The sequence below is a fragment of the Salvelinus sp. IW2-2015 genome, unplaced genomic scaffold (genome assembly GCF_002910315.2).
Source record: "Salvelinus sp. IW2-2015 unplaced genomic scaffold, ASM291031v2 Un_scaffold1045, whole genome shotgun sequence".
NCBI classification, from domain to species: domain Eukaryota; kingdom Metazoa; phylum Chordata; class Actinopteri; order Salmoniformes; family Salmonidae; genus Salvelinus; species Salvelinus sp. IW2-2015.
This window is the reverse complement of record NW_019942700.1, coordinates 329,834-346,991: the sequence shown is the minus strand read 5'-3', so window position 1 is coordinate 346,991 and position 17,158 is coordinate 329,834. Positions and strand designations below refer to the sequence as shown.

General features: G+C 45.0%; 2 protein-coding genes across 2 annotated transcripts in view; one reads left to right on the top strand and one right to left on the bottom strand.

Moving 5' to 3' along the window:
* The window catches only part of LOC112069540 (angiopoietin-related protein 2), a 26,936-nt gene extending 9,940 nt beyond the window's left edge, over positions 1–16,996 (bottom strand). The window contains exons 1-2 of the mRNA XM_024136877.2: positions 16,421–16,996; positions 9,327–10,257 (exon numbers count right to left, since the gene is read on the bottom strand). Coding sequence (XP_023992645.1) covers positions 9,327–10,221 — 895 coding nt within the window. The 5' untranslated portion in view covers positions 10,222–10,257; positions 16,421–16,996. The remainder of the gene's footprint in view (positions 1–9,326; positions 10,258–16,420) is intronic.
* LOC112069541 (ras-specific guanine nucleotide-releasing factor RalGPS1-like) overlaps positions 1–17,158 on the top strand; it is a gene marked incomplete at its 5' end in the record, with an annotated part of 190,967 nt that overhangs the window by 20,759 nt on the left and 153,050 nt on the right. The window lies entirely within an intron of this gene.

Genomic DNA, 17,158 nt, shown 5'->3' with positions numbered 1-17,158 from the left:
CTGGCTGATCACTAATCTATAATAGACTGGGCTACTGGCTGATGCTGGGCCTATAGTATGATGGAGCTCCTGTGCTTATGCTGCCCAATAATTAGTATGAATGGAGCTACCTGGGCTGATACTAGCCTATAGATGACAGGGGCTACCTGGCTGATACTATCTAGAGTATGTGGGTCTACCTGGCTGATACTAGCCTATCAGTATGATTGGAGCTACTGGCTGGATGCTTGGCCTATAATTGATGGAGCTACCTGGCTGATGCTTGGCCTATAGTATGATGGAGCCTACCGGCTGGATACTAGCCTATAGTATTGGATGGCTACCGGCTGATACTAGCCTATAGTATGAGAGGGCTTACTGGCTATACTAGCCTATAGTATGATGGAGCTACCTTGGTTATACTAGCCTAGTATTGTGGAGCTCCGGCTGATACTAGCCTATCTAATATGATGGAGCTACCTGGCTGATGCTGGCCTATAATATGATGGAGCACCTAGCTGATACTTAGCCTTTATAGTATGATGGAGCTACCTGGCTTGAAGCTGCCTATAGTATGACGGAGCTACCTGGGCTGATACTAGCCTATAGTATGATGGGCTACTGGCTGATACTAGCCTATAGTATGATGGAAGCTACCTGGCTGATACATAGCCTATAGTATGATGAGCTACCTTGGCTGATACTGTAGCCATATAGATGATGGGCTACCTGGCTGATACTAGCCTATAGTATGATGAGATACCTGGCTGATGGCCAACCATCAATACAAAGTAATAGCGTCGTGTTTAACAGCCGTGGGCACCAGCGCAGTGAAATTATTATGACCTACTTCCTGTCCTCTCTAAAGTAAGCAACTCCCCTTGTGATGTCTCCTAGTGGAGCTGTGTCGTGCTCCTTAGTTGTATCTGATTCGATCCCCAAAAAGAAGTTATTTTCACTGCCTGTTCTATCGGGCATCAAACCGTGGATCTACTGTCCTACATAAGGACAGCCACCTTTACCTTGTAGGGTCCCAGTTCCTGAAGAACGTTGACGGAAGCCGTCCCTGGCCCTCTGGATGACTGTCCAGCCCGCGGGTCGTGCCTCTGTGTCACACCACACCTGCATCACACCGCGTTGCGCGTCTCCAGGCTTGATCAGGTACCATTGCGCTGTGGCGTGAACCTCCTCATAGAGCAGCAAGGCAGTCCTTAAAGCCCTGCAGAAAGAGTCATCGAGTGAGTATGGTCAGGCGAACAAAAAGGTTCAAGGGTGAAAGCTTGTGGTTAAACACAGCTGGGGAAGGTTTTCCATTGGATGATGTGGTCAAGCTGGGTTGGTCCAGGGGCTTTGTGCTCCCTCAGGGTTTTCCTCCTTTAGTTTATCAGACCTTGATTTCGAAAGATTGCTGGGAAAAGTTGCCTAGCTTACTCCGCTCTCTCAACCTCCAGCTGAGCTCAATCTCTTCTAATAACCTGGAAACCTGTTCCCATTTGCTTATCCACTAAGCTGAGTATCTCCATAGGATACCTCTTATTCTGTGGTTATACAGTTTCTTTAGAAATTCTGGGACTCGCAAGTTTTTTTTTTTCTTGCTGGAAAAAACTCTGTTTTAAGGCCTAGAATTTACTTTGGCTTGCAGTTTGGGAAGGGGGGGTGGGGTAGCTGCGGGAGGCTGACACAGGCCAAGAACAACACTGGCATGAGGGCTGCGGAGAGAGTAAGCGCTTTACTGGCATACAGTAGCCTGTAGATTATCAGGTACTGCTAAAGTTTCTCTCAATGCACAGCTGTTAATATCATTTAATTGGCATATGGTTCCTTTTATCCTGGTGACGCCGATTACTTTGCCAGAGTGCTGACTAAAGGGGAAACCTCTAATGTTGAGTGCACTCGAAACTTCAATGATAAACCATCGTCCTATCATTTCAGGAAGGAAATATTTGACCAAACCTGGCAAAGATTTGTCTCCGCATGAGGTAAATGTCAAGAGACTTTTACATGAGAAATGTCCAAAATGCACTGTAGACCACTGCAGTAATTGACATGACCCTGTATTTAGATAGTTCAGCCTGTTTTCTGGAGGTGTCAGACTGTCACTGTCCCTTCCCACCCGTCTGGTCTAGCAGTGTTTATGCAAACATTGCTATCCTACGACATCATTTCCTGCTGGCTCTCAATGACCGTTTTAAGATTTTTCCGGTTCAACCTGAGCTGATATTGCAGTGCTGTTTTTATTATGACTCCATGTCTAGCAGGATAGCGTGTATCAACAACTTTAAGTGTTCAATTCATATTGAAACAGAAGTGCTGAGAATCGCACATAATGGTGTCTGGTCCGTAATCAAAACATGGGATCAGAGAGGAGCATTATCCCAGCCAAGCTGAGACTTTCTTGAACTATAAATTGTAATCTGGGCATAGTCACATAGTTGTGAATTTTTATCCCAACTCTAAATGTGTGTGTCCCCCACCCCACCCCATCTCGTCTGGAGCCTGAGGAGCACTCCTGTGTTATTTCTAATGATCCCACACACGACGTGTGGCATGGTGGCGAGAGAGCTTAATCCCGTAACCCACACACTCTCCCCTTAACACTAGAACCGCCATCGGCCAACTGCATGGACATTAATTTTGTAAATAATAAAAAATGCCCCTTAAAAAAAAAAGCTAAGTCCTGCTCCTTCCCTGACTTAACTAAATGTGTGTTTTACGTTGTTCATTTGTCAGTAAAAAAAAAATCACAAACAGAATTTGGAGCCTTTTTTACCTGGGTTTTTTCCACACTTTTTTCTTAACTGAGACAATTGCTCTAGAACGTTGGTACGCAGCCAGGCGCTAAGACAATTGTGCTCTAGAACGTTGGTACGCCACACCCAGGCGCTAAGACAATGTGCTTAGACGTTGGTACCAGCCAGGCGCTAAGACAATGTGCTTAGGACATTGGTACCCAGCCAGGGCTAAGCAATGTGCTGTAGGACATTGGTACCCAGCCAGGCGCTAAGGCAATGTGCTGTAGGACTTGGTACCCAGCCAGGCGCTAAGACAATGTGCTGTAGACAGTTGCGTAACCAGCCAGGCGCTAAGACAATGTGCTGTAGGACAGTTGGTACCCAGCCAGGCGCTAAGACAATGTGCTGTAGGACATTGGTACCAGCAAGGCGCTAGGCAATGATTGCTGTAGGACATTGTACCCAGCCAGGCGCTAAGCAATGTGCTGAATAGGACATGGTTAGCCAGCCGGGGCTAGGCAATGTGCTGTTGGAATTGGTACCCAGCCAGGCGCTAATGAGTCTCTCTCTCCTCACTGAATGGGTGATAATTGTGCATGTTACTTCACAACTTAATTGAAATTAGGCCAAACTGAATGATATGGAGGGTGAAAAGGTTGATTTAATTMAGAAAGACAATAGTCTAATGATYAGTTTGTTATCCCTATTTATCAGTGTTGGCGCTCATGTTTATAGCAAATAATTTGACCACGCGCCTTGTGGGTTGATACCGTTCTCTTTTACGTTATACTTTGGAAAAAAATAAGCTGTGACGGGACTGTTTGATTTACTATAACTCTATTACTAATCACATTTATTGTAAGGGAAACAAAAACATACATGTTACAGTAGGCCTTTAGAATAATGKGAAACATATCCTTGACTCTATCCAAGTTGATGAGCATTGGGAAGCAAACGATTCCAGTCGGCCTGTGAAGCCGGACCATTGAAACTACACCTAAGCTACACATAATAAGACAAGATTACATTGATAATAGTCTGAATTACAATATTATCAGTTGTACCATTGTGCATCTTGGTATTGACAGATGCAGAGAAAGGAGCATCACTTTATCAAATTCTCCCTCGGCGTGCCATGAAAGTAAAACATTTAGATTTCTATATAGTATCAGAAAGAGCATATTCTGCAGGTTCTATATAGTATCAGAAAGAGCATATTCTGCAGGTTCTATGACACTTTGTCCGAACATTCAAGAGGTGCAGCTGTATTTCCAAATGTAACTTTTTCCAAGAATATCTGCGCTGTTCATGGGTTCAGCACATGACCACTCATGCGGCAGCATTGCTCTGGATTCTAAGAAAATACTATATATATATATATATATATATATATTTACTTTTACACCTTTTTCTCCCTAATTTCGTGGTATCCAATTGGTAGGTAGTCTTGTCTCGTCGCTGCAACTCCCGTACGGACTCGGGAGAGGTGAAGGTCGAGAGCCGTGCGTCCTTCCGAAACACAACCCAGCCAAGCCGCACTGCTTCTTGACACAATGCCCACTTAACCCGTAAGCCAGCCACACCAATGTGTCGGAGGAAACACCGTACACCTGGCGACCGTGTCAGCGTGCACTGCGCCCTGCCCGCCACAGGAGTCGCTAGAGCGCGATGGGAGAAGGACATCCCTGCCGGTCAATCACTCCCCTAACCCGGACGACGCTGGGCCAATTGTGCGCTGCCCCGTGGGTCTCCCGGCCGCGACAGAGCCTGTCCTCAAACCAGGATCTCTAGTGGCATAGCTAGCAACTGTGATGTAGTGCTTTAGACCACTGCGCCACTCGGGAGGCCCAAGCAAAGACCACTTACCTAATAAACGTTAAATACATTGTGATGGACTTGGAACTAGTGTTTTGTTAGTTACAGCCTAGAGTAACACAAACTAATCAACATTCTATTATGTACTTAGAAATAATAGTTTTTTAGTGTTCTAATGTCACCTACGACCTTTATAAACACAACCAACTGATTATTCCTCCGATAGCATTTATGTGTTTATTAGACTGTTAGAATGTTGATGCGTCATTGGCTGGAATGATCAAAAAAACTGTCTCTTAGGCATGCGTTTTGTAGAATTATACAAAACATACCCTTGATTCTATCTAAACAAATAACTGTTGTTATATATTTCCATGGATATATTTCGACATGCAATTCATGCTTTACAATTGTTTATGCACTATTTATCAAGCCTTGGTGCTTATGTTTGCGCACCTTGTGGATTTATATGTTTATTTTATTTTTATTTAACCTTTATTTAACTAGGCAAGTCAGTTAAGAACAAAATCTTATTTTCATTGACGGCCTAGGAACAGTGGGTTTAACTGCCTTGTTCAGGGGCAGAACGACAGATTTGTACCTTGTCAGCTTGGGGATTCGAACTTGCAACCTTTCGGTTACTAGCCCAACGCTCTAACCACTAGGCTACGCTGCTGCCGCCCCACGCTTAGTCTAAAGGGGACACCCGGCAACGTTCTCAACGTTCTCTAGCAGGTTCTGATAGGCTGAAAGGCCAGGCGCTGCTGGTGTTAAAGGGTGTGGTTTATTTCACACATTTTGACCAATCAGTGTAAATCATGATGTCACCACTTTTAGACCGGTCTCTCCACTATTTAGGAGGACACGGGGAACATTTAAAAAGGCCTGAGGTAATTCAAGCGGTAGTCAAGCTCTGCGGGAAGCTCACTGTCACCTACTGCCAATGAAAATGGGCCAGACAAATCTAATTTGTCTTCTCTTTCGCTTTCCCCCAGGCCCTTGCGGATACACTCTGGTTCCTAGCATACAGATCTGCTCCTGTATTTACGAGCTGATGCTTCCGCTTTACTTTCTTCTCCTCTCTCTACTGATTTAATGCCCACTGTGGAGAACTCCTGGTCGGACAGAAACTGAAGGCTGTAAGGACTACTGTGTGTGTGGGGGGGGGGGGTGGAATCCCTAAATGCAGGCATATGTCTGCATTTGATATCCCCTAAGGCAGTCTTCTGCTCCCATGCTTGTCGTCGATCAACTCCAGCAGCAACTCAGCAGGCTCTTGATTACTGCAGTAATTCACCTTTTTTCAGTGGCGTACCGCAGGTTTGCAAGGCCCCCCTTTTTAGGGGAAAACCACTAACTTCCTGCAATTCCCCCCAAAATGCCCATAAGCCCAATTTTTCTTTATTTCAGTTTTTATTCGCTAATCTCATGCTATTCTACGAATGTTACCACGAGGCTTGAGAGAAAATGTTACATTTAAAGCTAATTTCTGCTTAATCCTAATTTTTTTTGTCAGGTTAATAACGTGTTTCATATGCTAATCTGGAGACGGGTCTGTGGGAAGAGTGGGTCACCAGTGTCTCTTTTCCTATATTAAAACCAGCCCCTATCTAATACTGGTCTGGCTTCTATGAAAACCAGCCCTATCTAATGCTGGTCTTGCTTCTATGAAAACCAGCCCCTATCTAATACTGGTCTGGCTTCTATGAAAACCAGCCCCTATCTAATACTGGTCTGGCTTCTATGAAAACCAGCCCTATCTAATACTTGGTCTGGCTTCTATGAAAACCAGCTTCTATCTTAATACTTGGTCTGGCTTCTATGAAAACCAGCTTCTATCATAATACTGGTCTGGCTTCTATGAAAACCAGCTTCTATCTAATACTGGTCTGGCTTCTATGAAAACCAGCCCCTATCTAATACTGGTCTGGCTTCTATTAATGGCTTCTATCATATATGATTAATAGCCGTTCTGTGTTTGCTGTGTAGTTGTTCTCTCCCCCCACGTATCTCTTCTCCCTCCCTGCTTCTATCCTCGTTTTAATTTCCTTGGTTGGAAAGGTGTTGTCATTTTCATAGACCCGGGGGCTCAAATCCTCCTCACACCTTGTGAGTCAGCGGGTTTCTTGATTCTTTCCACGGTGTCTGCCAACCCGCTCCTGAGAAGCTCTCCACTGCCAGACTGCCAATTTAATTGAAGTGATAAGCTTTCGTTAAACCCCCCTTCTTCCTGCAGGAGTTAATCTATCGTTGCGCAGGGCGGCATCGACATGCCATTTTTCAAGAACAAGGGATTCGTTATTAAGATTGACTAATCCAGTCTGTTGACAAATTGTTTCCAATTGTCATTCATTCCCTCCACCTGAAAATATCATCCTTACGTACTGGGTAACATATTTTCACACCCTACTGTTCAGTTATTTTTCTTTGGATTTTAAAGATACTCTAAAGTCGTAGAACCAAAAATAAGTGAACAGTTGTGCAACGTCATTATAGTGGTATCATTTGTAAAGGTACAACAGTAGTAGTAATATAATTCGTTTTGCTATGGATTAAACAGAGAAGGCAAAACCCACAAACATCTTTAAAATCTCTACAGGGATGACTATGATCCCCCGGGCTCTACTTTCCACAGAGGTGTAAAATATCCCAGAGCCTGACAAATTATACTTTCCACCGAGGTGTAAAATATCCCAGAGCCTGACAAATTATACTTTCCACAGAGGTGTAAAATATCCCAGAGCCTGACAAATTATACTTTCCACAGAGGTGTAAAATGTCCCAGTGCCTGACGAATTATACTTTCCAGAGGTGTAAAATATCCCAGAGCCTGACAAATTATACTTTCCACAGAGGTGTAAAATATCCCAGAGCCTGACAAATTATAGCTAATCCCTGAGATCCCAAGCCCCTGTTTGGTCCCTCATATCCTTTCCAAGATGGCACTAAGAATACCGAGCCTGGCGTTGCCATCGCTCCCTGTCATGTCGAAGATTAAGAGTCAAGCCTGGGTCCAAAGATGATCTTCAGAATCTTAATGATTGTATTATTTATTATAATATTAGCCTAATGATTGTATTATMTATTATAATATTAGCCTAATGATTGTATTATTTATTATAATATTAGCCTAATGATTTGTACACTCATACACAGCTGGGGTACAGTACATTTTGTGACTTGCATTATGAAAGTTGCCTTTTGGAAGAGCAGGGAGAGCTATGTGTAATCTCTAGGAATGTAATTAACTGTTTTGCATGGACAGTACTGAGAAGGTGTTTTAATTTGTGTTAGCAGATTCTATTGAGTGAAGGGTGTTGCTGGAATATGACAGCAATTCTGCTGTTGGTGCCACGATCATTTTCTCTATCAAACATTTTCTTTTCCTCTCTAAGTATTAGTTCTGACCTTGCGGCAGACTTGCTCACCTGTCGCATAGCAATGGAACACTCAGCATACTGGTGAATGCCCCAKGGCGTCTACGTAGTGATGAAAAGCACCATCTCAACACATCTCAGCCCTAAGTGGATGCTGAAAGGTGTGTGTTTGGGCGCTCAAATTTGTTTGCAAGCTTTTTAATTTTTTTTTAAACAAGGGGCTAAGCCAATTGTTCCCATTTCAGGCGTTGGAGAAACTCCGCCCAGTACCTGTCAAACAGAAGCTACCCAGATGATCTGAAGCCATGTGGGATTGCTGCCACCATTTTTTAAATTCAATCATCTGTACAGTGTCTCCTGGTTGTCAAAAAACTCAGGGTTGATTGAGGCTTTTRTTTGCACTGAGACAATGCTCTGCATGCTCCTAACTCTCAGCAGTCAGCGATTGTGTGTGTGTGGTTCTGCTCTCTGCATCCCCACCATGAGATCCTTCTGTTCACTTTCAAAATATGGTTATCCAGCCCTAAGAAAATCATGGTTCAGACGCATGGTTCCTTGTGACTGGGATGCGCAGTCACAAGGAAGAGTTTGATATGTTTGCCGGGTTAGGGTAAACTTAGCCATTTTTTTTTTTGTTGCCTGTATTCTTTTCAGAGGAAATTTCAGACTCGTTACTCTTCTCAGCCTAATCCCATTTTAGGTCTGCAGTGTATTGAAACATACGGACCGCTTCGTACAACGCACGACTCGAGTAAATATTGTTGAGGTGTGTTTAGACTGGCTGCTAGCCAAGACCCTTTCCAGAGTCTCGCTGTGTATGCCCGTSAGCTTTTTCCCCTGTCTTGACGATTTGTGAGGAGTGAAAGTGATTTGTTCTGTGTCACAGCAGAATGGATAAATGTACCTCTCTTATATGCTCCTGTGACTGAGTAAAGTGTGTTTTCTTTGGAATGTAGGAACTCTTTCGAGCTCTCCGTTTGGAGGGAGACACTTAAGAAAAGCTGTCTAGAACAATTTATGAGCTGTATAATTAATGAAACTATTATTTACATAAATCTGCTGTGAAACCTCATTGAGAGGAGAAGTTTTTACCTTGGAGTGTGTTCACACATTCTCCCTTTCGAATTAACACACAGCTCACATGGAAATAGTGTAAGGCTATGGTCACATGGACGTGGTGTAAGGCTATGGTCACATGGARGTGGTGTACAGGCCTTGGCAGGAGCTCCCTTTGAAGATTATAACTGAATAAACTTTTCTTGAGTTTACTGACTTCTCTGAGAAGTTGAGTTACTGCTTCTGTTTAACCTCATTAATAACACTATAGAGGGAGAGAAAGAAGGGGGGGGATCAGAAGGGGAATGTACTCACCTGAGGGCTTGTTTGTGGTGGATGGCTGGTAAGTGCCGGGGAAGGTACTCACCTGAGGGCTTGTTTGTTGTGGATGGCTGGTGAGTGCCACTGGGCATGGTGGGCAGCGGAGGTGGCAAAGCTTTGGAGTTCTGGTCGCTCTGGATTTCATTGGTGATCTGGTTGCTGCGGGTGTATGTGGGCGGATGGTAGGGTTTACTAGCCACTGGTGGCGCTACCGGCCTCTGCTGCGTAGGTTGCTGTGGCACCACGGGGGGCTGAGGGCGAACAGGACGAGACCTTTCTCTCTCTCCCCCGTACGAGTGGCCACCTCGGTGGCAATGCTGCTCCAACTGCACGATGATGGCGCTCTGGTTGCCGGCGAGGGCGGATAAGTGCTGGTACTTGTGCTCCAGGTCACGGTAGCGCGAAGCCAGCCGACCCATCTCAGAGGTGTGGTTGAGCACGCGATTCTCCAACTGCGACATCTCCAGGGCGTTGTCGCGCTTGCGGATGATCTCGTGTAGCAGCTGCATGTAGAGTTGCGTGACGCGAGCGTTCATGTTGCGGCTCTCCTTGCGCAGGAGCTTGACCTCGTTGACGATGCCGCCGTCCACCTCCACCAGCTGCTGCAGCGACTCCATCTGTCGCCGCTGCTTCTGAAGCTCGCCGTTCAGTAGCTCCAGCTCCTGTTTGTTGACCCGGTTCTCTAGGAGGCTGTCGGGCTCCTTGGAGTTAACGCAGATGGCGCCYGTTTGCTTCTGCTGGGGGACGATAAAGGTGTAGGAGCACTTGTCCACTTGCGAGGAGGCGTCAGCTGACACAGCACGCTTGGTGCGTCCAGCGTAGAGGAACTCCCGCTCCAGAACCTCATCTATGCTCTCCAACTCCTCGGCCTCCGCCTGCAGTGTGGAGCCCGGCCCGCAGACCAGCAGCAGCACCAGAGGAACAACCACAGGGAGAATCATACTGCAGTCTGTGTAGCACCCTTACAAGAATGGTCTCTGTTTTTGGAAAAATAAGAGGGAGGAGGAGAAAAATAATCAAGTCTGTTCCTCGCCCAACAACATTCATTGACAACAGACATTCAGTGTAGAAATGTATATTGAAGCAAAAGACAGTCGGCTCTGTAATTGTCCCAGTAAGTACACAGTCAGTTTTGAAAAGTTTTAGCGAAAGCACTTCGCTAAAGCCAAGCCCTGCTCGTAATTTTCATTGGCACCCTCTGCATAGAAACGGTAACCAACACAAGGAGATGTTATTGTTCCACCACTATCACACATCCCCGGTCAGCTATCTCAGGTGTTCTACCCGGCCTGATGAATCCCATTTTGAACTGAGAAATCTAAACCAGTGGGTTTATTGGAAGATGTTTTGGTTGAGGATGCGCTAATGGAATGTGAGGATTGTGTTCTACCACCTCAAGGTCTGCTTCGCGTCAGAGTATAAACACTCGCATGTATTGAAATCCCGTGTCTCCTGGAGCCTCTTATCTACCTCTGGCATCAAAATATCCATTYTCACTTGGAGTAATTATCCAAATAGCTCGATATATCCCGCAAAGGGTGTTTAGAAGGAATGTCTCTATGTTAAGATCAACTACTGGTTGGCATGGAGCCTAGCTACATTCTCTGCTGTTGGAGCATTGGGCCAGTAACCGAAAGGTTGCTGGATCGAATCCCCGAGCTGACAAGGTATAAATCTGTCGTTCTGCCCCTGAACAGGCAGTTAACCCACTATTCCCCAGGCGCCGATGACGTGGATGTCGATTAAGGCAGCCCCCCCCCCGCATCCCTCTGATTCAGAGGTGTTGTTTTAAATGCAGGAGACACATTTCAGTTGAAGGCATTCAGTTGTACAACTGACTAGGTATCCCTTTCCCCATTTTTTTCTTTTCTTTTTATATATATATATACAAAAATATGCGATCACTTTTGGGATGAATTGGAACGCCGACTGCAAGCCAGGCCTAATTGCCCAACATCAGTGCCCGACCTCACTAATGCTCTTGTGGCTGAATGGAAACAAGTCCCCGCAGAAATGTTCCAACGTCTAGTGGAAAGCCTTTCCTATAGCAGCAAAGGGGGGACCAACTCCATATTAATGCCCATGATTTTGAAATTAGATGTTCTACGAGCAGGTGTCCACACACTACTGGTCATGTGTTTTTTGGGATAGGTGACTTTCTTTTCCCCCGGGTTAGGGATCACCACATTTTGATTTGAGACTGGATTGGGTAGTTTTGACGCCATTGCTTTCATTTTGCTGGGCATGGTCTCATTCATGAGTTACAGCTTGTACATGTTCTCATATGTACAGGTGATGCTTTTCAGCCTTATTACTGTGGAAATATCCCCCAACCCACCGGCACCCATCTGTCCCTGATTGACTTGAACCTCGAATAGCAAGTCATATCAAATGGTTATGTCATTGCTTTTAAGTGTGACCTCACTCTTTTCCATTTTAGCAGACTTTATAGCCTACTGTAGCTGGAATTTCTGTAGGGGCCTTTGGCCAATTAAAAATGTCTATAAGCTTTGCTTCAATTTAAGTTTGCATTGTTGTGTGACACAATTAGACTTTAATGGAAGCATTTGTTGTTTTATTGCTTTTGACCAATTACAACAGTTGGTTGTGGCCATGGTTACATATATAGTTTTTGAGTAAAAAAATGGCATTCTAAATTGTGAGTACCTTCCCCTGAGATAATGCAGCATGTGTGCTCTGCCAGGTATGGTGAGGCCTTACCCTCTTCTCACTCCCCTTCCAGCGGGATAGGAATTACTTCACTGCAGAACACAATTGTTCTTTTACCTTCTGTATGTGTCAGTCATTGCCTTCTGTATGTGTGGGTCGTTACCTTCTGTATGTGTGGGTCGTTACCTTCTGTATGTGTGGGTCGTTACCTTCTGTATGTGTGGGTCGTTACCTCTGTATGTGTGGGTCGTTACCTTCTGTATGTGTGGGTCGTTACCTTCTGTATGTGTGGGTCGTTACCTTCTGTATGTGTCGGCCGTTACCTTCTGTATGTGTCGGCCATTGCCTTCTGTGTGTGGGGGTTATTACCTTCTGTATGTGTCAGCCATTGCCTTCTGTGTGTGGGGGTTATTACCTTCTGTATGTGTCGGTCATTACCTTCTGTATGTGTCGGTCATTACCTTCTGTATGTGTGGGTCATTACCTTCTGTGGCGTGGGTCATTATCTTCTGTGGTGTGGGTCATTAACTTCTGTGTGTGTTGGTCATTACCTTCTGTATGTGTGGGTCATTACCTTCTGTGGTGTGGGTCATTAACTTCTGTGTGTGTCGGTCATTACCTTCTGTGTGTGTTGGTCATTACCTTCTGTGGTGTAGGTCATTAACTTCTGTGGTGTGGGTCATTAACTTCTGTGGGTATTTTAAGTAGGCTGCTATCAATTTGTGGCCATCAGAGGGACCCTTGTCTGGCAGCTAGAGGAAATGACTAGAGATCAGATATCACAACGGACACCGTTCACTCAGGCAAACGTTTAAAGCAAAATAACACGAGTGAAAAATAGCACATGTATGTAAAAACAGTTCACATTTATATGTTGTAGAGTCAGTAAATATTTCACGATGCATTAATCACCATAACATCTGAAATGATCCCCTAATCACCATCACCTTCAGCTTTACAGGTGTATTGAAATCTAACAAAGCCTTTTACCTCGTTGAGCYTTAAGCGACCTACACCTGTTATGCTTCGTTTTAAAATACCTCCAACGTCAACCCTGTTGTTAACTTCATCAATCTCTATTCTGTTTTAACAGGCTATATTTACTCTGCCCTCAACCAAAGATTATCTAATTATATGAAAGKTAGCCGAGTGACCGCTCTAACAGTTGAAATGCATGTCCTCGATGATTGAAGGCGGGTGAGATCAGGTGGAACTATTCTAGCCAATGAGAGGGCAGATACACGTGTGAACAGGCAGAACTTAGCTGTTTTCCTCAGTTGACCGAATACACAGTGCATGTGCATCCACTTATATCAGTGCATTTGTAACAGCCTAAACAATTACATAACTTCTATTCAATCAATTAAGCCTCACGTGATTCAACACTCTCTGATAATCAGTTTTTAATGTATGGAGGTCTATCTCACGCGGACAGATTTTGGGCATAGTAAATCCTCTTCACCTCTTCCTCTCGGCCTCTACCTTGTTAGCAGGTTATATTTATTCTGCCCTCTACCTAACCCTCTAACTTGTCAATGATCACAAGGAGAGCCCCTAAAGTTGTCCGCATGCTTCCCAGATCACTACAGTCCGGTAGCGTTTTTGTGCATATATTATGACGTTTTTGTGACGTTTTTGGACCTTCTTTTTTTTCCTCCGCTGTTCAGGCACATTTTTTATTTTTTTTCCTGGAGGCAAGCTGAAGTTCATAACCGAAGTCTACGCCCCTTCGTCAGTGATTGGTCAACAGTATGGATTCTTCAGTAGTCTTTTTTTGGCATTGAACAAGACTCGTTTTCAAATGCTACAGGTTTTTAATTTAAAAGAAAAAAATAATGACTGTCAGGCGCAAACGGTTTGAAAGTTAAAATTGCGTGACTAAGATCTCTTCGGCAAAAAAACGTCAACGTGAATGACAGATTTCTTGAGTTACTTAGATAATACGGACTATTTTGGAGGAAGTGCATAACAGGCTAAGCATCTCAAAATGGATAAACATTACTATGGCCATTTAAAAAAAAAAAATTAAGGCAAAGGTCTTTAAGGGAGTATGCGAGCACACTCGTTCAGGTTCGGCTAGCCAGGTTGACTAACACCGACGAACTGAAGCATGGCTGATGGCCTAGTCGTTCTTTGACTACTGCCTCTGACCTCTTCCGCTCGACCCCTCTGTTAAACGTGTTCCGAAAACGTCTGTCGGGTCTCACCCCCAAACCACACCGAGAGCTTTCACATTCAGATGACTCTGGCACATTTCTACAATGGAAAAACATTGGACATTTGTGTGTTCTAGTTGAGCTTGAGTTTTTCTGGGCTGTTTGATAGCATTTTAAGTTTTTTAGTCTGCCACAGTGCATCAATATAAGGATGGGGTTTTGCTGGGCAACACCCCCCCCCCCCCCCCTCCCGGGAAGTACGAGAGAAAATCATGCAAAAAGACCTCAATGGAATTGGACAAGGGAGTTTTCCCTTAGCAAGAGTGATTGTTATTGATGTACGCGTCAGATTAGCCATTTTTGTCCCATCTCTTGTTTTTGTTGCTGTTGTTGTGTAAGATAATTAGGTAGTGATGCCTTCAGTGTCCTGCGTGCACAACGCTGACAGGCGCTTATCTCCTCATACGTCTCAACACACACGACACACACAACACGAGCAGCACACCACACACAAGCACAGCGACCACACACAGCACAAATGCAGTAACCTAGCGACGCGCCACTTTTATCCAAACAGGACAGTGCTCTGGCAGAACCCCTCCGAGCCCATCCCTCTTCATAGGGTCCATTCAAAGCTGCTTAGACATGCTGGCTTAGCTGAGATCATTGGGGAAACCTAATAGCCACTGGGCGCACCCACGTCATAGAAGGAAGATCGTGAGTACTGTGTATCAGCCAAGACTACTGCCGCCTGACCGACTCCTTGTGATTAGGGTTCGGCTGTCAACTAGGGTCATGGGTCCAAACACACACATAGCACACGATTCTGGAAATGAGTGACAGTGGCACTTCGTCTTTTTAGCCCTCTTCTCAGTATTTCCTCAGACAAGTATCCGGCTGAGCATGGATAAAGAATGTCATTGTCATTCCCTCAGCGTTTCATTATCCTTTGTACACAAGCATCCCTCCCTCCCACACACAAATCAGTCAAATGTATTTATAAAGCCCTTTTTACATCAAGCCGATGTCACAAAGTGCTATACAGAAACCCCAGCCTACCCCCCCCCCCCCACAACACACACACACACTCACTCACACACTCACTCTCACACTCACACACTCACTCACTCTCACACACTCACTCTCACACACAACAATTCAGCCACTACACACTCGAGACGGTCACGTCTCACACACACACACATCAGCAGCACTCCACCTGCACACAGCTCACTCGTACACTCAGCGAACACTCTCAGCGTCTTCAGCACTGTCACTATCCACCTCAGGTCTCACACACTCTCACACATCAGGGTTGGCTACACAACACACACACACATTCTCTCACAGTGGTCACGTCAGCTTCTCACACATGCACACGAAGCTCACTTCTCACGCACTCCACTCTCGACAGCACACACACACACACTCAGCTCTCAGACACCACTCTCACACACAACAGTCGCACGACACACACTGCACTCACTCACATCACTTCACGGTCGACTCACTCACCGTCAACTCACTCACTCACCTCACACCCACAGGCATGGCAAAAGGATGCTCGCGCAGAAGCCGGTGATGAGGCTCGTCTGCACCACACAAAAAAAACAGACGGCAGCGTCACTTCTTCTAAAGCTTGACAGCATCTAACCACAGCTAACCGCCTCTGTTTACCACCGGACTCCTGTCCATCAGAATGACTGGGTTAAGTGGTAGTTGACTTGATCAGAAGGACTGGGTTAAGTGGTATTTGACTCGTGGTATGACTAACATATACTTTTTAGTCATGTTCTGTTGGTTTCCGAGCCCTTACCTTGTGACTCCGCCATAATGAGTCAAATGACTGTAATTAAGCTATTCTCCTAGAACTCGAGGAGCAATAGCAACCATGATCGCAGGTAGGATGGATAGCAGATTATACACTGCTATAGTAAATAAAAAATACAAAAATAATCTGTAATTTGGGACATTCTACGGCTGGTTTGGTAATAATATTCTGATAACACATCGTTTTGATTGTTGCGTTCCACCGTTACATCAGAATCATACAATCTATCTGTAGTTTGTCTTAAATCATCACCCCCKAAAATAAATGAAAGCAGAGAATAGTAAAGTAATAAGCAGTGAGAGTACACAGACCCTGATTTAAGGGAGTTAGCGGCACTTCTGAAAAGTTAACACAGCTGTAAGGTACCGAGCCAAATGTAATTACTACTCAAACAAGCGCTCTTTAAGTGCAGGCTTTGCCACTGAAAGCTGTTAAAAAAAAAAAAGTGCAGCTGCATGCAGAATTAGGGACACCGGTCCTTACCAGATAAATGCGTTGATCTCCACCACTCTCGCTCTCTCTCTCTCTCGCTCTTTCCTCCTTTAAATCCCTTGCCTTCTCGGGAAGGTTTGATTTTAAGGCTCTTCTGTGAATAAAGTCATGACAAAATCCATGGATATTTTTCTCTTGTCCCCCCCCCTCCCCCTCTCCTCCTCACGATCTTCTGTCAGAGACGTTTCCCCTGCAGTGGATGTTGTTTTGAAGCCTTCCAATACGTGACGTGCTCATTCACCGGAGAAGCAGCAGGTAGTCGAACTCGTAGAAAAGTTCCTCTTTAGTAACCGTGACCCTAATGAGCACAAAATAAGTGTCCGAACTTTATCAAAGGTTTCCCCCGTTTACTTAATTCATACGCTACAGATGCAGACTTTGTTACCTTTTTGTTTGGAGTCCATTGATAAAAGCTGAACACCTGAACATGTTTCCTCTAGCTCTGTCATAGTCTTAACACCGACTCTGTCACCTCTACCACAGCAGCCCCTTAGTCTGTTTTTCAACAGAGCCCCCCCTCCTTTTTGGCTTTTGTCTCTCTCTCTCTCTCTCTCTCTCTCTTACTCTCTCTCTTTCTGTTAGAGGTAAGGCAGTCTTTTCGTCTCGTAGTAATCAAGTCGTGAGCCGGGACCTCCCCTTTCCCCTCCCCTTAACACAAAGGAGATCATGTTCCATGAGACACAGGGACTCCAGTCCCCCCACCCAAACCCTTGTCCCCTGCAGCCCCCC